The sequence below is a fragment of the Anabrus simplex genome, chromosome 1 (assembly GCF_040414725.1).
Source record: "Anabrus simplex isolate iqAnaSimp1 chromosome 1, ASM4041472v1, whole genome shotgun sequence".
In the NCBI taxonomy this organism is placed as follows: Eukaryota; Metazoa; Arthropoda; class Insecta; order Orthoptera; family Tettigoniidae; genus Anabrus; species Anabrus simplex.
In genome coordinates, this window is record NC_090265.1 from 211225828 (window position 1) to 211244996 (window position 19169).

Below are 19169 nucleotides of genomic sequence, written 5' to 3' on the forward strand. Positions count from 1 at the left end.
ATAAACGGATGAAAAGTGGTTAGCAAAAAGCATGACAATATTTTCTCCAGTATCGGCTGTAACTTCATTAAGATGCATTGTTGAAGGAATATTATTACATGACCTTTTAGAACTTAGATATTGCCAGAATTTCTGTGGATTGGAAGTAATACTTCATTCACAATCGGAGACATACATTGTATAGCAAGATTTAGATTCAGACATGCATTCATTTCTTAATTTCGAGAAATGCTAATAATCACTATTGAGACCTGATATTTTGTATCGCTTGTGTGCTTTCTTCTTTTCAATAATCAGGACTTCAATTTATGATTAAACCACTTTGGGAATTTGGGAGTCTTAAAATTCCATACAGGGATTTAAAGTTCCATGCCATAATGTAGTACTGAATAGAAGATTTCTACTGCTTTATCAATTGATACATTTTGAAACATGATTTAGTGAGGTCTTCGGACCGGTGCGTGGGATCTGCTTCGCGCAGTTTCCGATGTGTCTGGAAAGACGACCAAACTTGATTATTTAGAGGAAGTAAAAGTCATAACAAGGTTTCCGTAGGTGAACCTGCGGAAGGATCATTACCGAAATTGTTTTATCAAAAAAACATTTTGAGAAGGAGGATTCAGACAGCCCCGCGCGGTCCTCTCCTCCGGCGAGAATCCCTCGAGGAGCGAGACTCCTGCCGAGCCCGCTGTTGCGAGCTCAGGCGAGTCCTGTTCGTACGCTGTAAGCGAGCTGAACTGTGACAGATAATAATTTAGTCCATTATAGTCACCATTTAAAAAATCAAAATAAAAACTATCAGCAGGCAAGGAATTGTATAGCTTATTTATAGGTAAAGAAATCTCTAATGCTGGGTGGTGTCTATCGAGGGAGACAATGCTTTCATTACTAGATTTTACTTCAGTGGAACTGGAGTTACTGAAAACCAAATCAAGAAAGTGATTTAGAAAATAATAATAATAATAATAATAATAATAATAATAATAATAATAATAATAATAATAATAATAATAATAATAATAATAATACAAATGAATGCTTGTAATGGGATTTAAACGGTTACAAAATACAAAACATTCAAGTGTTATTTAATACAAAATACAGATCGTGTACTCTATTTTTAGACTTCATTATAGTAACAATGAAATATCATTATGTTTACAAGCGATAACATTAAAATACTTACGTGAATAGTAACACAAGAGAAAATATTTTGTTAAAACAATTATGTCATTAAATGGTTAAATGTATTTTAATGTTCATTTCAGTATGGATTTTAACAAAAAGGTAATATGATGATGATCTAGTTGTATCATCAAATATCATAACCTACTTATTTTAATGGAATATTCATTTAAATCTGCTATAAAAGCTATACAGATATAGTAAAAATGAAAGTTTACACAAAATGTAGATTCAAGTTAACTTTTAATTTGTGTCACATATTTTGATTTTGGAAATCTGATCACCCTAGTCTTATCCCTAGTCTCCTCACCATCAGGAAGTTCTACAGATTGGATAGATTAATTTTCAGTTCATCTATTATTAACGATTCTGTATAACAGCCTCTTATTCCCAACTTGCGTTATTCTGGTAGCCAGATCTTCTTTGCATTTCTGCTTTTCAGCTACAACCGTTTTACCTATAATTTTCTATATTGCAAAGTTTGAATTTACATAATTAAGATCTTGTCCTTATTACATTATAAAAATATGAGACATGTTTCGCCTTTCATAGAAGGCATCTTCAGTCAATGTAACTCCTCGAGATTAAATCAGGCAGCTGATTTAAAGTTAAAATATAATTACACTTAAGGAAATGGAAATTGAAACACCATGAAGGCATTGGTTGTTTGCGTTAACTTTCAAGATATGGAACGATGCCATGTAGGTATGTAAACGATCAAAATTTCAGATCCATGGATTGTTACTACAGGTCTCCCCACGTGATTGGTCGCGGAGAAATCAACTCCAGTATACAGACTCTGGTGTAGCGTAGTTGACTTGCAGTCTGTGCAGTGAAGTGTTCCCCGTCAAACATGCCTCGGCGACAGAGAAGAGCACTCTATCAACAACTGTCACCGTATGAGAGGGCTCGGATAACTGGGCTGTGTGAGGCTGGATTATCGCTAAGGACTGTTGCTGCACGTGTTGGCCGACAGGCATCTACGGTACAACGTGTATGGCAGCAGTGGTCAAATGAAGGTACCCCACATTCGTAGACCTGCCACAGGCCCAGCGCGAAAGACAACTGTGAGAGAGGATCGCCGCATCATTCGGATGGGCCGGATGGAACCTCATGCAACAGCAGCGCAAATTCGAGCAGCTGTGGCACCCCACGTTACACAACAAACAGTTGGTAATCGCCTGCGTGCAGCTGGCTTACAAGCCCGTGTCCCTGCAGAAGGTATTCCATTGATCCCACAACAGCGACGTGTAAGGCTGGCCTGGTGTCAAGAAAGATCGACGTAGGTCGACGAATGGCATAGGGTCGTCTTTAGTGATGAATCGCGCTTCTGTCTTGCCCGCAGTGATCGCTGGAATCGTGTGCGCCGACGTACCGGGGAGAGAGGCCGCCCAGATCTTATCGTCGAGAGGCACACAGGGCCAACACCAAGCATTATGGTCTGGGGAGCTATTGGATTTAATGTGAAATCACAATTAGTGCTTGTTGAGGGCACTATGACTTCTCGACAGTACGGTGATGGGGTACTCAATCCAGTGGTTGTCCCTATGATGGCAAACATTGCCAATGGGATGTTTCAGCAGGACAATGCCCGGGTTCATACTGCACGCATCTGCAGAGAAGCTCTCCACGACATCACAACCTTAGAATGGCCCGCCAGATCCCCGGACCTCAGTCTTATTGGGCATGTGTGGGACATGATGGCTCAACAACTGGCCAACCGTCCTCAGCCACCCACAACTCTGGAAGAACTGACCCGTGCAGTGCAGCAAGCAAGCATGGGCCACAATTCCTCAGGAAGCGATCCAGGGCCTTATTGACTCCATGCCTCGACGAATTCATCAATGTATTGCAGCTCGTGGTGGGCACATCCTGTATTGATTGTTGTTCAAACTTGTGGTCAGAGGGACCTGAAAGTGTAATTATCGAATCACAGCCGAACACTTGTCCTGCATGTTCAATTGCAGCAATGTAGCACCACTGCTTCTGGGTGTTGCAATTTCCATTTTCTTCAGTGTATTAAGATTTAACATTCACAAAATTAAAAATGAGAGCAGTAAAGAAGAAAAGTTGGATAACAATTTTGGTTTTATCTTGAATAACAACATATCAGCCGTTAGCTGTAAGTAATTGATGGTTGTGTCAAAAGCACATAGCACAATGCTTTATAGTAGTAGTCTATCTTGATGTTTTTATAATGTTACAATTTTTCAAAATGTTTAGGAAATACATTCCAATGATATGGAATCAGTTAATTAAGACCTTATTCAGAAATAATATCGTTAAAGTTGTGAAACCATCTGGTTAAAGTCTTTGGTGTGAGAGACTGAGATTCGTGATTATTGACTTGTAAATACGTAATTGATGATTTGGCATTTGACATAGTCCATTACGAAGAGATCAAATGTTAAAAGTATTACAACAACTTGATTTAGGCCATCATTAATCTTGTTGAAGAAGTAAAGATGGATAATATGAGATGCCAAGCATGTATAGACTGTCTCTTAGACCGCTAAGATGTTACTTATTCATGTTGAGTGTAATCCATCACAAGTTAGATGTCCCTTTTGACTAACATGCTAGTATTCAACACGTACCAACACCTTCAAGCTGTGCTACTTACAATTTTACTTCTTCAACAAGATTAATGATGGCCTATTTTAATTCAAGATACTCAAATCAAAATGTTGTCATACTTTAACATTTGATCTCTTCATAATGGACTACGTCAAATGCCAAATCATCAATTACGTATTTACAAGTCAATAATCACAAATCTCAATCTCTCGAACCAAAATGAAGTAACATTATAAACATTGTAACATTATAAAAACATCAAGATAGACAACTAATATAAAGCGCTGTGCTATGTACTTTTGACACAACCATCAATTATTTAGAGCTAACGGATGATATGTTGTTACTCAAGATAAAACCAAAATTGTTATTCAACTTTTCTTTTTGACTGCTCCCATTTTTAATTGTGTGAATGTCAAACCTTAATAATTATATTTTAACTTTAAATCAGGTGCCTGATTTAATCTCGAGGAGATACAAACTGAATATGCCTTCTATGAAAGGCGAAACATGTCTCATATTTTTATAATGTAATAAGGACAAGATCCTAATTATGTAAGACCCATAATATAAACAAACCCCGCCTCCATGTCTCCAACTAACCACCACTCCCCCCTCCCCACCCGCCCTGCACCACCCCTTCCCCCTCTGCTCCTTCCATCCTCGGAAACACAGCTGAGCCAACAACAGACTTGATCGTACAAATGGGACTGTTACTTTGAGAAAGCCAGGCGTTTTGAGAGGACAACCACCTTCTAAACACCGTAACTTTAAAGCTTTCTTCACACCCATTTTACATTTTTTACTTATCAGCCCAAGTTTCTCACACAACCTCATTTTTTTCCATTACAGATTGGAACTTCATTGACAGTTTCCGCTAGGTCACTTCCAATTTACCTTGCATCTGTCATCTTCTCTAACACAGCTTCTCAATTTTTGTCACGGCCCTCCCGACTTTTTAAAATAAGGCAAACAAACCAGCCATTGTGAAACAATAATCAAGAACAGGACCGCTAGATTGAGAAGATACTGAGAATGCTGCTGTTCTAAAATTTTTAATTTCATCGGCGTTTATCCATTACTTGTCACATGCATTTCGCCTGCACGTTATCTCAGGCTTGGTTTCTCAAACTTTTTCACTCCCGCTCCCCTCCTAGCCATTTGATGTGAAGGCATTTCCACAAAGGCTTTGGGCCTGAATTTTCGACACAGTGATTTCATCCTGTTTTGAATTGTTATAAAAGCAAGATTTTGTAAACTAAGAGGTTCGCAACCTCGCTATGTGCACTTATTGTTCGTTTCCATCTGTATAATTTTTTTCATTTCTTTTCTTCTTAGGTTAACACAGTTTTTAGATTCAATTATGTTTTGTATTACCCCTCTTTTCACTGAATTTTATCGCAGAGAGTTGTTTTTTGCTCCATGTGACGATGTAAATATTGTATATTGTGCTGTTTTTATTTCTGTCATGTCTCTCTTTTGTTTTTTTTTCATTTGTTCCTTCATTATGTTTTTTGGCACTTTTTAGGTTGTATTATGTATATTATTTCACCCCCTCCTCCCCCTTTTTCACTGAAGATGGCTCAATCAAGCTGAAACATGTTTGCATTTGATTACTCCATCTAATGATGGAATTATATGATGTATTGAATTAGGAGGATATACTTAATTTTACCTTTGTAAAGCGAAAACCGTCAATACAGAATGATTCTAATATCTTGTAATGAATAGGTGGTTAAATAATAAGTTAATTAGCAATTCTTCTAAGTGGTATGTTCCAAGCCGTCAGCGGAGAGATGGTGAGGAATGACATTATTCGTCAAGTTTGAGTGGTGTCTTTAAAAGTAGGAAAGATCACAATATGAAGATAAAGTTGGAATTCAAGAGGACAAATTGGGGCAAATGTTTGTTTATAGGAAGGGGAGTTTGGGACTGGAATAACTTACCACGGGATATGTTCAATAAATTCCCAAGTTCTTTGAAATCATTTAAGAAAAGGCTAGGAAAACAACAGATGGGGAATCTGCCACCTGGGCAACTGCCCTAAATGCAGATCAGTATTGATTGATTGACTGATGATTGACAGCTTCTCCGCCATTACATGTTGATCTCCCAGTATTCTTACTTGGTATAGGGCTCTTCGTGCACAGTTTCTGTTATTGGCGGCCTTTTTAATATCATCGTTTCCCCAGGCAGTTTCTTTAGGTTTTCATATTTTTAAGATTGTAGTAGGAACGTGAAGTTCTGTTTCAAAGGCAATCAACCCAATAATGAGATTAAGGATAAGGTAATCTTGGCCACCATAAGATAGTGGGGAGGATAAGAAGAGTACAGGAATCGACCCAATGGATCGAGAACGAATTCCAATTAGGCAAGGTACTTAACCCTGCAACCGGTGAATATATTACCTCCAACCGCTAACCATTTCTGGGAGTTTTGCAAGCAACTTTTCATAAAATCACAGAAAAGAAAATAGACTTATAATTAAGTATTACATGTCATTTTATTCAGTACAAAATAAAGACAAATTTAGTAAGAAATCAAACTCACCAGTTTAGTGTTTTAAGGGTGTATTGATGAAATATTTCACACAAAAGAAAAACGTCTAAATAGTCCATGAAGTTCCAGGAAACACAGGGGTAACAAAAAACAGCTTTATCACTGCAATATTATATACAAAATGTGTGCCATTTTATGCTAGTCAAGAATACATACATTTTTCACTATCCTGAACTGTTATAAAGGTAAGAGAAATAAAAAGGTACTGAATAATGTACTACATGTACATCACTCCAAAACACAGACTGCTTAGTTGGCCTCATCCTCGGCATCTTCAGGGTGGCTTCTCGTTTTTCCTGCCTTCATGGGTCTGCAGTAATCTTCTAATTTATGATATCAGTGTTGATGGACACCACAATTACATCCTGAGCACTGGAAGTGGCTGCATGGTTTTTTTCTGCAGTTGAACAGACAGGGCATAAGTGCAGTTTCTTTCCTGGGGGTGTACCAGCTGATGTCAGAATCATCATTTCCTTCTTCTAGAACAACACCATTACCTTCTTCGCCTTCTAAATCTTATACAGGCAGAAATTTCACTCCTTTGTGACAATTCAGTCATTGTAGATGCAAATACCATGGAAACATGCACTAGGCAACCACATCAAACAAGATGACTGTCTGAAATATGTTGTTTTTCTGCACGTATGCCAATCTTCTCCATGATTATAAATTACTTTACTGATGTGTTATAATTATAAACATACATTCCTCTTTAAAGTGGTATATAATATCTGATCAGTACATTGACAATAAAGGAGCTGTTGCGAGGTTAGTAAGTGCTGACATAATGCGTCATGATTGCGACTTTAGCGGTAGAGCTACACAGAAATATGTCACAATCGTGATGTTTACCGGTTATAGAGTTAAATGTATAGAAACTGTCCAATCATGTATAGAGTTTCACACTAGTGGACAACCAATTTTCCTTCGTAAATTATTACTTATTTAATGATTTTTTGAAGCAGAATTCATCAAAGGACCGGCAGGGAAGTGCAGGATCCAGGACCCAAAAGCATGGATAAGAATGAAAGGTAGTGACTTGGTCAAAACAAGGAATACAAAGACATCTTAATTCCAATAGAAATATTTACAACCATGGAAGCTCCTGAAGAAAGAAAAGACAAGGACTTTAATATTTATTCTTGCAAATTTATAGGAACCCAAAAAATAACCACCCTGCAATAATTCTCCCACCTTTTCTCTTTGGTTTGGAACATTAATAATAATAATGTTATTTGTTTTACATCCCACTAACTACTTTTACGGTCTTCGGGGACGCCGAGGTGCTGGAATTTAGTCCCGCAGGAGTTCTTTTACGTGTCAGTAAATCTACTGACACGAGGCTGTCGTATTTGAGCACCTTCAAATACCACCGGACTGAGCCAGGATCGAACCTGCCAAGTTGGGGTTAGAAGGCCAGCGCCTTAACCGTCTGAGCCACTCAGCCCGGCGGTTTGGAACATTAGTAGAACAGCTGACATAAGAAGAAAGTGCAGGTAACACATACAATGAATAACAAGTTTGGTAAGATAAAAAGCTAGAAAGAGAATGGGCTAATTACAAAGAGAGCTAGTTCCAAGGAAAGGGCTATTTCAGAAACAAGTCCTATAAAAATCAGACCAGCGGTTGAATCAAGAAACAAATTTTGAACATATACACGCTTATAAATGATAAGAATGAAAGGTTAAACCCAAAGGGAAGGGGGTACTCTTATAAAACCCTCATAATAATAAAGTCCAAGGGGCAGATACATGACCTACCAATTACAAAACTTTACAAGAATGAATAAATAGAATGTTGAAGAACAAAGATCAATTAGCGCACCTACGGAAACTAGGCTTTGAAAACTGTAAAGGTACATTAATTACAAAGAAATTTCCAAGCAAGCTAACATACTCAAGCTTCACGCAAAAGGAAATATTATACAACAATTCTCAAACCATAGTCTTAGTTATCAGTCATAGATACTCTCACTAGAGAATGAAAGGGGTGGGCTGAAGGACCGTACATTAATTGTTTGAGATGAAATAGACTGAAGGTCCAGCTTAGTTTTTACTCAAACAAATAAAGTTAACACTGAAAGTGGGTAATGATTATAAAATAATTTACAATTATATGTCACAGAAAAGAGAGAAAGCCATTCAACAGTTGGTACTACAAGACAATGCATAAAGCAATAACAGGAGTGGGCTAAGACCTAGATAATACATAAATTTATCATTTACCTAAACACTGACAGTGATTACACAGTTTTACACCAATCAGTTTGTGAGTAAAATAGTTTAAAGTTAAAAACTTCATGATCGTTCCGTATTGAATAGAGAAATATGAAGATGTACAATATTAGAAGGATCCACCTTTCAATACTTTGTTGTAAGTTGAACTAAAAAGAAGTCACAACTTGTTTATTGGGACCGGTTTCGACACATTACAAGTGTCATCATCAGCCAAATAGTAAAGTAGGGCAAGATATAAAGATCTTAAAACAACTAATACATTGAACACAGGCAAAAAATTAACATTGATTCATATCGTAGCAATTCAGTTAATGTCCAAAACACAATGATCGCAGTTAAGAGAGTAAACAGAACATCATTGTCTTGCGCCGAAAACAAATATACCGGTAGTTGAAGTTCACAAGCAGGTCAAGTATGCACTTATGTAGAGTCGTTGCTAGACAGATCTTGTAGGCATTTGTTTCTCAGGCCGAAGAGTAAAAGGTGACGTAATTGAAGTCTTAGGAAAACAGTGTAGGATTTAATTTTGTTAAATTCAAAGTAGATATATAAGTTTGAGAATAATTTAAAACATTAAAAAGAATAAAGCCAAATAAAAATATATTAAAAATAGGAAGAAATAATAAAAGAAAATTGCAATGTGAGGTTCAACTCAAAACGACTTGCCGTAGTAATTGATAGATGAATGGGAGATGATAAAGAAAAGGTTGGGGAATGTTTATTAGACGGTGGTGGTGGTGGTGATTATTGCTATTAGAGGGAGTATAAATGGGTAAATATCTTCTATATAACACTAAACCGAGGAAAAAAGAGGAAGAGGTCCAACACTTCGAAAAATGAAGATATCAGTAAAGGGAGACAAGGGCCATGAAGGGCGTGAAAATGAAAGACTCCCTAGCCCTCGCAAACCTAATAGCGTCGGGGTCGGAAAAGAACAAGAGTTGACCAAGGGAGGTCGCACAGGATAGATGAAAGTGAGGAGCGTGGCACAAGTAAGTGGAAGCAATGCCAGGACTCAGCTAAGGGCCCCGTGGTCGCCAACCCACGCTCCGAAGTTCAGAGCCCCTGGGGGGTTAGAGAGTGGGAAGGAAAGGAAAAATGGAAGGGATCCGATATTTCGAAAAATGAAGATATCGGCCAAAGGAAGACAAGGGCCACGAAGGGCGTGAAAATGAAAGACTCCCTAGCCCTCGGAAACCGAATAGCATCGGGGTCGGAAAAGAACAAGAGTTGACTAAGGGAGGTCGGACAGGATAGATGAAAGTGAGGAGCCTGGCACAAGAAAGTGGAAGCAATGCCAGGACTCAGCTAAGGGCCCCGTGGTTGCCAACCCACGCTCCGAAGTTCAGAGCCCCTGGGGCTTAGAGGGTGGGAGGGAAAAGGAAGAGCCCACTTTACAAATTAGCACAATTCATTCATAAATTTCTTAAGAATAATTACAAATTTTTATCGAATAAGTCTGTAAAAAACACCATAGAACTAGTTGAGAAATTAAATAACTTTAAAATCCAACCACACCATTCTCTACACTCTTTCGATATTGTCAATAAGTATCCCAGTATTAATATCAAAAAATTATTTCCTATTATTGAAAATAATTTAAACACATATAGTTGCTTAAGCAAACTTGAAATTAATGATTTTATGACCATCTTAAAATTAGTAGTTACTAACAACTTCTTCATCTTTGACAATATAATTTATCAACAAGATGGTTTGGCTATGGGTTCTCCAGCCTCAGGGATCCTAGCAGAAATATACCTAGACTTTTTAGAACATAATTTCATTGATAACAATGACGACTTTAAACATGTATTATTTTGGGCTAGATATGTAGATGACACTTTTGTGATACTGGATGATAGAGTTATCAATGCAGCTTCTACTCTTAATAGCCTCAATAAAATTGATCCGCATATTAAATTCACTCTTGAAACAGAACAAAACAAATCAATTAATTTTCTAGACATAACAATAAGCAGATTACCTTCCTCATTATCATATATGATTTATAGAAAACCCACACATACAGCTAATACCATAAAACAAGACTCTTTTCACCCACAGTCACATAAACGTGCCTCATACAACAGTATGGTTAACTGTGCCTTCAAAATTCCGCTATCAAAAGATAACTTAAATAAGGAACTAAACATCATCCGCTCCATTGCCAAATTTAATGGTTATAATACATATTTTATTGAACAAATCATTAACAAATTTAGACACCGCCCTAACACAACACTCTTAAAAGAAATTCCTAAACCAGCTGCTTACACCACATTCACATTCAATACAAATACCTACAGTATAGCTAATGTCTTCAAAAAACATAATACCATGATTTCTTTTCGAACTAATAATAGAAACCTTGAAGTATTACATAACTCCAACTCCATAAATACAACAAGTGTCTTTTCTAAATCAGGCGTATATCGTTTTAAGTGCCACAACTGTAATTCTTCTTACATAGGTCAAACTGGTCGTAACTTCAAAATTAGGTACCTTGAACACGTTAATGCAATAAAGCACAACAGATTTTCGGCAGTGGGACAACACATACATGACACAAAACATGTTTTCACTACAATAAACCAGGATATTGAAATTCTCAGCACTCTGAATAAAGGCCCTCTCCTAGAAATCGCCGAAAACTGTTTTATACACCTTGACCAGTTTTTCAATCCAAATCTTAATCTGAATGATATTTCTGAGAAGCCCAATGCCCTTTTCGATTTTCTCATCTCCATTTTAAATAACCTGAAGTCAACAAGTAAGAGATCAATCTTTCACAATTTAGACAATACCCTCTCATGCCACTTCCCACTTCCGCAACACCCCCCTTGATCCTCCTTAGTTCCCCCCCCCCCCCTTCTCTTCCTTTTCCCTCCCACCCTCTAAGCCCCAGGGGCTCTGAACTCCGGAGCATGGGTTGGCAACCACGGGGCCCTTAGCTGAGTCCTGGCATTGCTTCCATTTACTTGTGCCAGGCTCCTCACTTTCATCTATCCTGTCCGACCTCCCTTAGTCAACTCTTGTTCTTTTCTGACCCCGATGCTATTCGGTTTCCGAGGGCTAGAGAGTCTTTCATTTTCATGCCCTTCGTGGCCCTTGTCTTCCTTTAGCCGATATCTTCATTTTTCGAAATATCGGATCCCTTCCATTTTTCCTTTCCTTCCCACTCTCTAACCCCCCAGGGGCTCTGAACTTCGGAGCGTGGGTTGGCGACCACGGGGCCCTTAGCTGAGTCCTGGCATTGCGTCCACTTACTTGTGCCAGGCTCCTCACTTTCATCTATCCTGTCCGACCTCCCTTGGTCAACTCTTGTTCTTTTCAGACCCCGACGCTATTAGGTTTGCGAGGGCTAGGGAGTCTTTCATTTTCACGCCCTTCGTGGCCCTCGTCTCCCTTTACCGATATCTTCATTTTTCGAAGTGTCGGACCTCTTCCTCTTTTTTCCTCGGTTTAGTGTTATATAGAAGATATTTACCCATTTATACTCCCTCTAATAGCAATAATCACCACCACCACCACCACCCTCTAATAAACGTTCCCCAACCTTTTCTTTATCATCTCCCATTCATCTATCAATTACTACGGCAAGTCGTTTCGAGTCGAACCTCACATTGCAATTTTCTTTTATTATTTCTTCCTATTTTTAATATATTTTTATTTGGCTTTATTCTTTTTAATGTTTTAAATTATTCTCAAACTTATATATCTACTTTGAATTTGACAAAATTAAATCCTACACTGTTTTCCTAAGACTTCAATTACGTCACCTTTTACTCTTTGGCCTGAGAAACAAATTCCTACAAGACCTGTCTAGCAACGACTCTACATAAGTGCATACTTGACCTGCTTGTGAACTTCAACTACCGGTATATTTGTTTTCGGCGCAAGACAATGATGTTCTGTTTACTCTCTTAACTGCGATCATTGTGTTTTGGACATTAACTGAATTGCTACGATATGAATCAATGTTAATTTTTTGCCTGTGTTCAATGTATTAGTTGTTTTAAGATCTTTATATCTTGCCCTACTTTACTATTTGGCTGATGATGACACTTGTAATGTGTCGAAACCGGTCCCAATAAATAAGTTGTGACTTGTTTTTAGTTCAACTTACAACGAAGTATTGAAAGGTGGATCCTTCTAATATTGTACATCTTCTTATTAGTAAAATACGTTAGCGAACAGATGAACACACTCATAAAATAAACGGGGGAAAAGTACAGAAACATCTGTCCAACAACTCGGTTTTAAACAAGATATGCTGAAGTTCGTTCAAATAGAGTGCCATTTCTATTGATGTGATTCGATGGCAATAGAACACCCTGCAGTACTGCGCTACCCCAGCAGCCACAAAAAGGAATTTGCCTTTTGAGAAAGTTGATTTACGGTAGCAAGCTCTACCATGAGATGAATAAACAGAGTCCATTAAATTTGAAGAATAGAGGAAACTTTAAGATTAAAGGTTGCAGAGTGGGCTTCGGCCTACAGCCGGTCCGTGGTTTGACGGCTCTGCACTCCGACCGACCAACCAATCAGAGGAGGGGTGGCCGCAGCTCTGTCGTGGCTCTATGCCTCTGCATTCAGGAGATGGAGCAGGGCTGGTCCCCACCATCAGTTGTCCTGAGAATGGTTTTCTGTGGTTTTCCATTCTCCTGCACTAAGGCGAATGCTGCGACAGTTCCTAGTTTAGCCCACAGCCACCAACTTTCTACGAACATCTCCTTCACCATATCACATCTCCCTCACCTGACAGACGGTGTTACCATCTAGGAGGTCCGCTGTCCCCTTCAGGGATGGAATGAAAACATTTTAGTAGTAGTAGAACTTTAGAGTCCATGGTGACTTGGCAGTGACTAAGACCCTAGTAAAGATAATTTTTAGAAATTCTGGACAAAGTCCTACCTTACATTTGGCTGGCAGGCGGTGTGATGTCTTGATCCATAGCGCACTCAAAGATAAACAATGTGCATGATACAATCCTCAAGTTATATAGCATGTAAAGGCAGCACAAGGAGAAGGCATTACATATGAGAAACCAATCAGCACTGGTTGCATCATAGGAAACACTGAGAGAAGGTATGACTGGGGAACTTAGAACAGGTGAGAGATACATCCGGAATGTTCAATGGGTGAAAAGCAAGTTTAAATGATACCACACGATGTAGTTGCAAGACAGCATAACATAGAAAGCAGTTCATAATAAAGCACACAATGAGGCGAACATAATATAGTTTCCACAGAAGATGGGCAGAGATTCCAGAAGTTTGAAGTCATCGGGCGAGTTGGGTGAGTCCGTTATAACTTGAAAAACTAAACTGTTGTTTTTTTTATTTCATTTCCATTCTTTCTCTAATACTTTGAAAGTACAGGAGAAGTCTGCTATACCGAGTACGGCATACAACGAGAACCCCATTATAACAACAATTTTTGTCTGTCCCTAAAAAATTCCTAAATTACACTGTGTATTATCCTTCAGTTACAGCAAGAGCCCTATTACTGATGCATCAGTTATTACAAGTGATTAAATGCGCATGATTTTTTCCCTTACTGATATTTATGCACCCCAGCGATTATCTTGATTTACTAGTTTCATTTAGTTCATGTATGTATAGACAAGAAAAGGTTCCACCTTATCAATACAATTTTATTATTGTAAGAATTAGCTTACAGGACCGGTTTCAACTTTAAATAGTCATCATCAGCTGAACATGAATACCTTTACGTATGTGTCAAGCATTAGTTGGTACTGCCCTTCTCAAAAGGGAGATGCTGATTTCTGATGATAGTTTATATTTTCTTGCATCTAGTTAAATTTTCAGCAAGGAGGTTATCATTTCTCTACATGCGTTTGAAATATGTTTTCATGATAGAAACACGGTTAGGTTAGGTGACGCCGTTTGAAGAAAACTGAAATATTTGACACAGAAGCCTCTGGAATGATACTATAAATTTTTCAGAATGAAATTAAACATACACTTTCACATAGTATCTAATTTTGAAAAATAACAAACAAGTAAGCCTAAGTGTAGATATTACCCTTGAAAACCCAAGTTTTGAACAAACTGACTGCTGTTTCATACTGATTTTAATGTGTATGGGGGTTTTCCCGACTTTTACAAAAGTCGGATATAACAACAATCCGCTCTAGCGAGTAAATGTTTAGCCGTTATGAATTCTTGCTATAACAAACTTCTACTGTACTCCCATGGCTCCAGATTATTCTTCGACTTGGTTGTTCTTCATTACTAAAAATATTAATATCTTCTACCATCAGACAATTTATATGGATATCATGGGCACTTGACCATTTTGAATTAATCTAGAGCCTGGCTGCTGGTCTGATAATAATAACTGTGTATCTTTATAGTCACAACTCATATTAAGTTCCATCAAATGTTTCCACATCAAGACTGAAGATCTGCCAAGATGTTGATGATGATCTTTCTACTGTATATACTGTATGACTTAATCAACAAAATATTACCTTATGATTTCAAGGTATTCCCAATACTGAGAAAGTCTTCCACTTTTGTTCTGAACCAGACATTGCATAGGATCTACTTTTCCATGAAGATAGAAAAAAATTAGGTTTGCTGGCCTCCGGATAACCAGATGATCATATAATTTGCATATGCTAAACAGAAGAAAGATATCTTATTAGTGAAATATATTAAAAGGACAATATAATATGTTCATGTACTTTATAGGAATGTCTTCCACACAGTAAATTACTTGTAATGAACTGAGAAACTATGAACTGTAAAAAAATTCTCCGGATAGAAAGATAACACAAATGTGTTACAGGGTAGGGCACGAACAGCTGACACATTTATAAGCGAATAACTTTTTAATCATGGGTCGAATGCCATCCAACTTTTGTACACTCCTCGACTGTTTCCTGGAAAAATATGGGAAAGTTGTTGTCGTGGATCCAATCATCAACTACCTTGTTTCAGTTGCGTTTCCACCATGGCAGATTACAATCAACTCTTAGTTCAACAGTGCACTAAGGGACCGTGCGTATCATGTTGACACAAAGAAAATTTTGAGCTGTGTTTCAGGTTCAGATCCTTGCGACTTCTTTCTGTCTGTCTCTTTACTTTTCTTTCCATTGCACCAATTCAGACAGGTCTTATTGTGATGATGGGATTGGACAGGGATAGAACTGGTAAGAAAATGACTATGGCCTTAATTAAGGTGTGGTGTGCCCAGGTATACAAATGGGAAACCATTTTCAGGGCTGTCAACAGTGGGGTTCAAACCTATCTTCTCCCAAATGCAAACTCCCAGTTACATCACCCAAACCACACAGCCAACTCACTTGATACTTCATGTGGGGTATCTTGACAAAGGAAGTCTTCTGCGTAAGACCCAGTAATGTAATAAAAATGCACGCACGGATTGTAACAATACGCAGTAGAATTACTGAAGGCTTGTGCCGCAAAATCATTGCAAACATGTGCACTCATCATGAGGAGGTTGTCCACTGTAATGGAAGCCAGAATGAACACGGGTAAAAATGAAATTTATTTCCAAAGAGTACATTACCTGTGTATGAAATTTCATTATTATATACTGTAAATTAGCATGGTAATTTTAAATATACTGTGTCAGCTGTTCATGCACTACCTTTTATAATAATAGTCTGTAATATCTTAGAACTTCACAAACCTAGTGGCAATGACCCACATTCCACGTTTTGTACCAGCTGCAACACCATAACAAGCAAACTTTTTCCAATTGATATTTGTTGTAAGTTCTTCCACTTCCATTGTCAATTCTTGTGGTTTACTGTGGTTTATATGCAAAAGCATGACACATCCAGCATGTGTTGTGGCTAGAAATGAATCTTGGTCAACCATCTCCAAACCTGTAAATAATATAACCATTTGGCACATAAAACCTAACTTTGATAAACAAATGTTCCCAAACATCTTGTACATACATACATACATACATACATACATACATACATACATGCATACATACGAGGGCCATCCGGAAAGTAGTACCCGTTAGCGCCGCATGAAGCGCTGACGACTCGGGTAGCCGCTGGGCAAGGTCAGACTGCGTCAGTGGCTTGACTGCCTGCACTGTGCGAGGTTGCGTGGCGTTAGCATTGCCTGTGTTGCATCTGTGATCGTTTAAAATGTTTAAACAAATTGAGAACCCCGCCAGTTGTGAAGTGAGGGCCGTGATTAAATTTCTTAATGCACGAAGTGTTCCACCTTGTGATATTCATCGCCAATTAACGGAGGTGTATGGAGACAATGTGATGGACGAGTCGTCTGTTCGGCGCTAGTGTCGCAACTTCAACCTGGGTAGGGGGAATACACATGACGAGGAGCGTTCAGGGAGACCATCTGTCATTACAGACCAACTGCTGAGCGCAGTAGACGAATGCGTGAGGAACGATCGGCGCGTCACAATTGATGAACTCTGTGAACATTTTCCTAATGTGTCTCGAACAATTGTTCATGAAATTGTCAAAGACCATCTGCATTATTCAAAAATCTGTGCAAGGTGGGTCCCTCGTATGCTTACAGAGGAGCACAAAACCAAGCATATGGCTGCAGCACTGACGTTTCTAGGACGTTATTTCGATGAAGGAGACTCTTTCCTGACTCGCATCATTACTGGGGACGAAACATGGGTTTGTTATGCATCACCTGAGAGTAAACGACAGTCAATGGAGTGGCATCATGCTCATTCACCAACCAAACCAAAAAGATTCAAGACAGTTCTGTCCACCAGGAAACTCATGGCAACCGTTTACTGGGATCGCCGAGGTGTACTGCTCATTGATTTTATGGCCCATGGAGACATAATTAATGCTAATGCGTATTGTGAAACATTAAAGAAATACAAAATCGACGGCGAGGTCTATTGTCTACAGGCGTCATTCTCCTTCATGACAATACCAGGCCTCATGCAGCTGTGATAACACAACAACTTTTGCAGCAATTCAAGTGGGAAACCAGCAGCGCCCTACCCTAGGCACTCCAGTATATAATGCACAACTTTGCGAAGAAATATGTATGAGTTGTACCTTAACATCCTTTCAGAAGAGAGATGTGTTCATTACCAATGCCAGGGACCCACCAACCCGCCCAAAAAATGTATGTTTACTTTCATAACAGGACGAAAGTTTTCACGCACCTTCGACCATTAGCCGGCCAGCTACGAGCACAACCATTGGCCGACATGACGTCATTCCCATAATTCGTAACTCGCTGGTTCCGTTACCAACCCGCGCAGAATAAAAACGCAGCAAGAAATACACCAAGAAAAATATGTAATTTAGTAGCTGTAACCTATCTTTCCAAATCCAGGCCAAGCTCTGTCATGAGAACAGTGGCCCCCTTTGGGGGCCACACTCCCTTCGAGAGGGTCTTAACTATCGCCGCGGCGCATACTGCCCGCACGGCAGGGAAAAAAAGTAATTTAGTAGCTGTAACCTATCACTGCAAATCCAGGCCAAGCTCTGTCATGAGAACAGTGGCCACACTCCCTTCGAGAGGCTCTTAACTATCGCCGCGGCGCATACTGCCCGTACGGCAGGGAAAAAAAGTAATTTAGTAGCTGTAACCTATCACTGCAAATCCAGGCCAAGCTCTGTCATGAGAACAGTGGCCACACTCCCTTCGAGAGGCTCTTAACTATCGCCGCGGCGCATACTGCCCGTACGGCAGGGAAAAAAAGTAATTTAGTAGCTGTAACCTATCACTGCAAATCCAGGCCAAGCTCTGTCATGAGAACAGTGGCCCCCTTCGGGAGGTTCTTAACTATCGCCGCGGCGCATACTGCCCGCGCGGCAACAAAAGAAGTAATTTAGTGGTTGTAGCCTAAAACAAATTTCAGTCATTTAGTAGCTGTAATCTATCATTACAAATCCAGGCCAAGCTCTGTCATGAGAACAGTGGCCCCCTTCGGGAGGCTCTTAACTATCGCCGCGGCGCATACTGCCCGCACGGCAAGAAAAGAAGTAATACCAATATAAATGGTCCGTTATTGGACATCATAAATTTTCCAGCTAACTCATTCCTGGTAAAGAAGTAATTTAGTGGTTGTAATCTAAAACAAATTTCGCAACAGTCCGCTGGACATTTCCTTAACAGTTGGCAACAATTTGGAGATCGCCAGCAGGTCGTGAAGGACGCTTCTATCGGCAATCCCGTGAACTAAAAATAAAAGAGCATCACCGGCCGCAGAGCTTCCATGTACAGCAAGCGGAGTGAGTGGAGTGCATACACTAGGGCTATGCCGCTATGAACAATAAGGATAAAAGATTACAGCCCTGTCTAACCTCTGTCACTACTTTGAGCCAAGAACTAATTCTGCCTTCAATTCTAATGGTAGCTCAATTGTTAACATTAATGCCTCTGATTGCCTGTAATAACTTACCTCCAATCCCATAATCCCTCAGTACCACCAATGTCTTTTCTCCTGGTACTGTCATATGCCTTCCCTAGATGTATGTAAAATAAACATAACTGTTAATTCATCTTGAAGCTATATCAATTATTTTATGTATACCTGAGCCCAAACTGGCACACTGGGGAGTAATGCCGGCAACCAGTAATGAGTTAGATGGAA

At 39.1% G+C, this 19169-nt stretch overlaps 1 protein-coding gene across 1 annotated transcript in view; it reads right to left on the bottom strand.

Annotated features, from left to right (window-relative positions):
• The window catches only part of LOC136885635 (T-cell immunomodulatory protein), a 328519-nt gene that overhangs the window by 92899 nt on the left and 216451 nt on the right, over nucleotides 1-19169 (bottom strand). Inside the window, exons 8-9 of the mRNA XM_068230710.1 lie at nucleotides 16245-16443; nucleotides 15058-15207 (exon numbers count right to left, since the gene is read on the bottom strand). Coding sequence (XP_068086811.1) covers nucleotides 15058-15207; nucleotides 16245-16443 — 349 coding nt within the window. The remainder of the gene's footprint in view (nucleotides 1-15057; nucleotides 15208-16244; nucleotides 16444-19169) is intronic.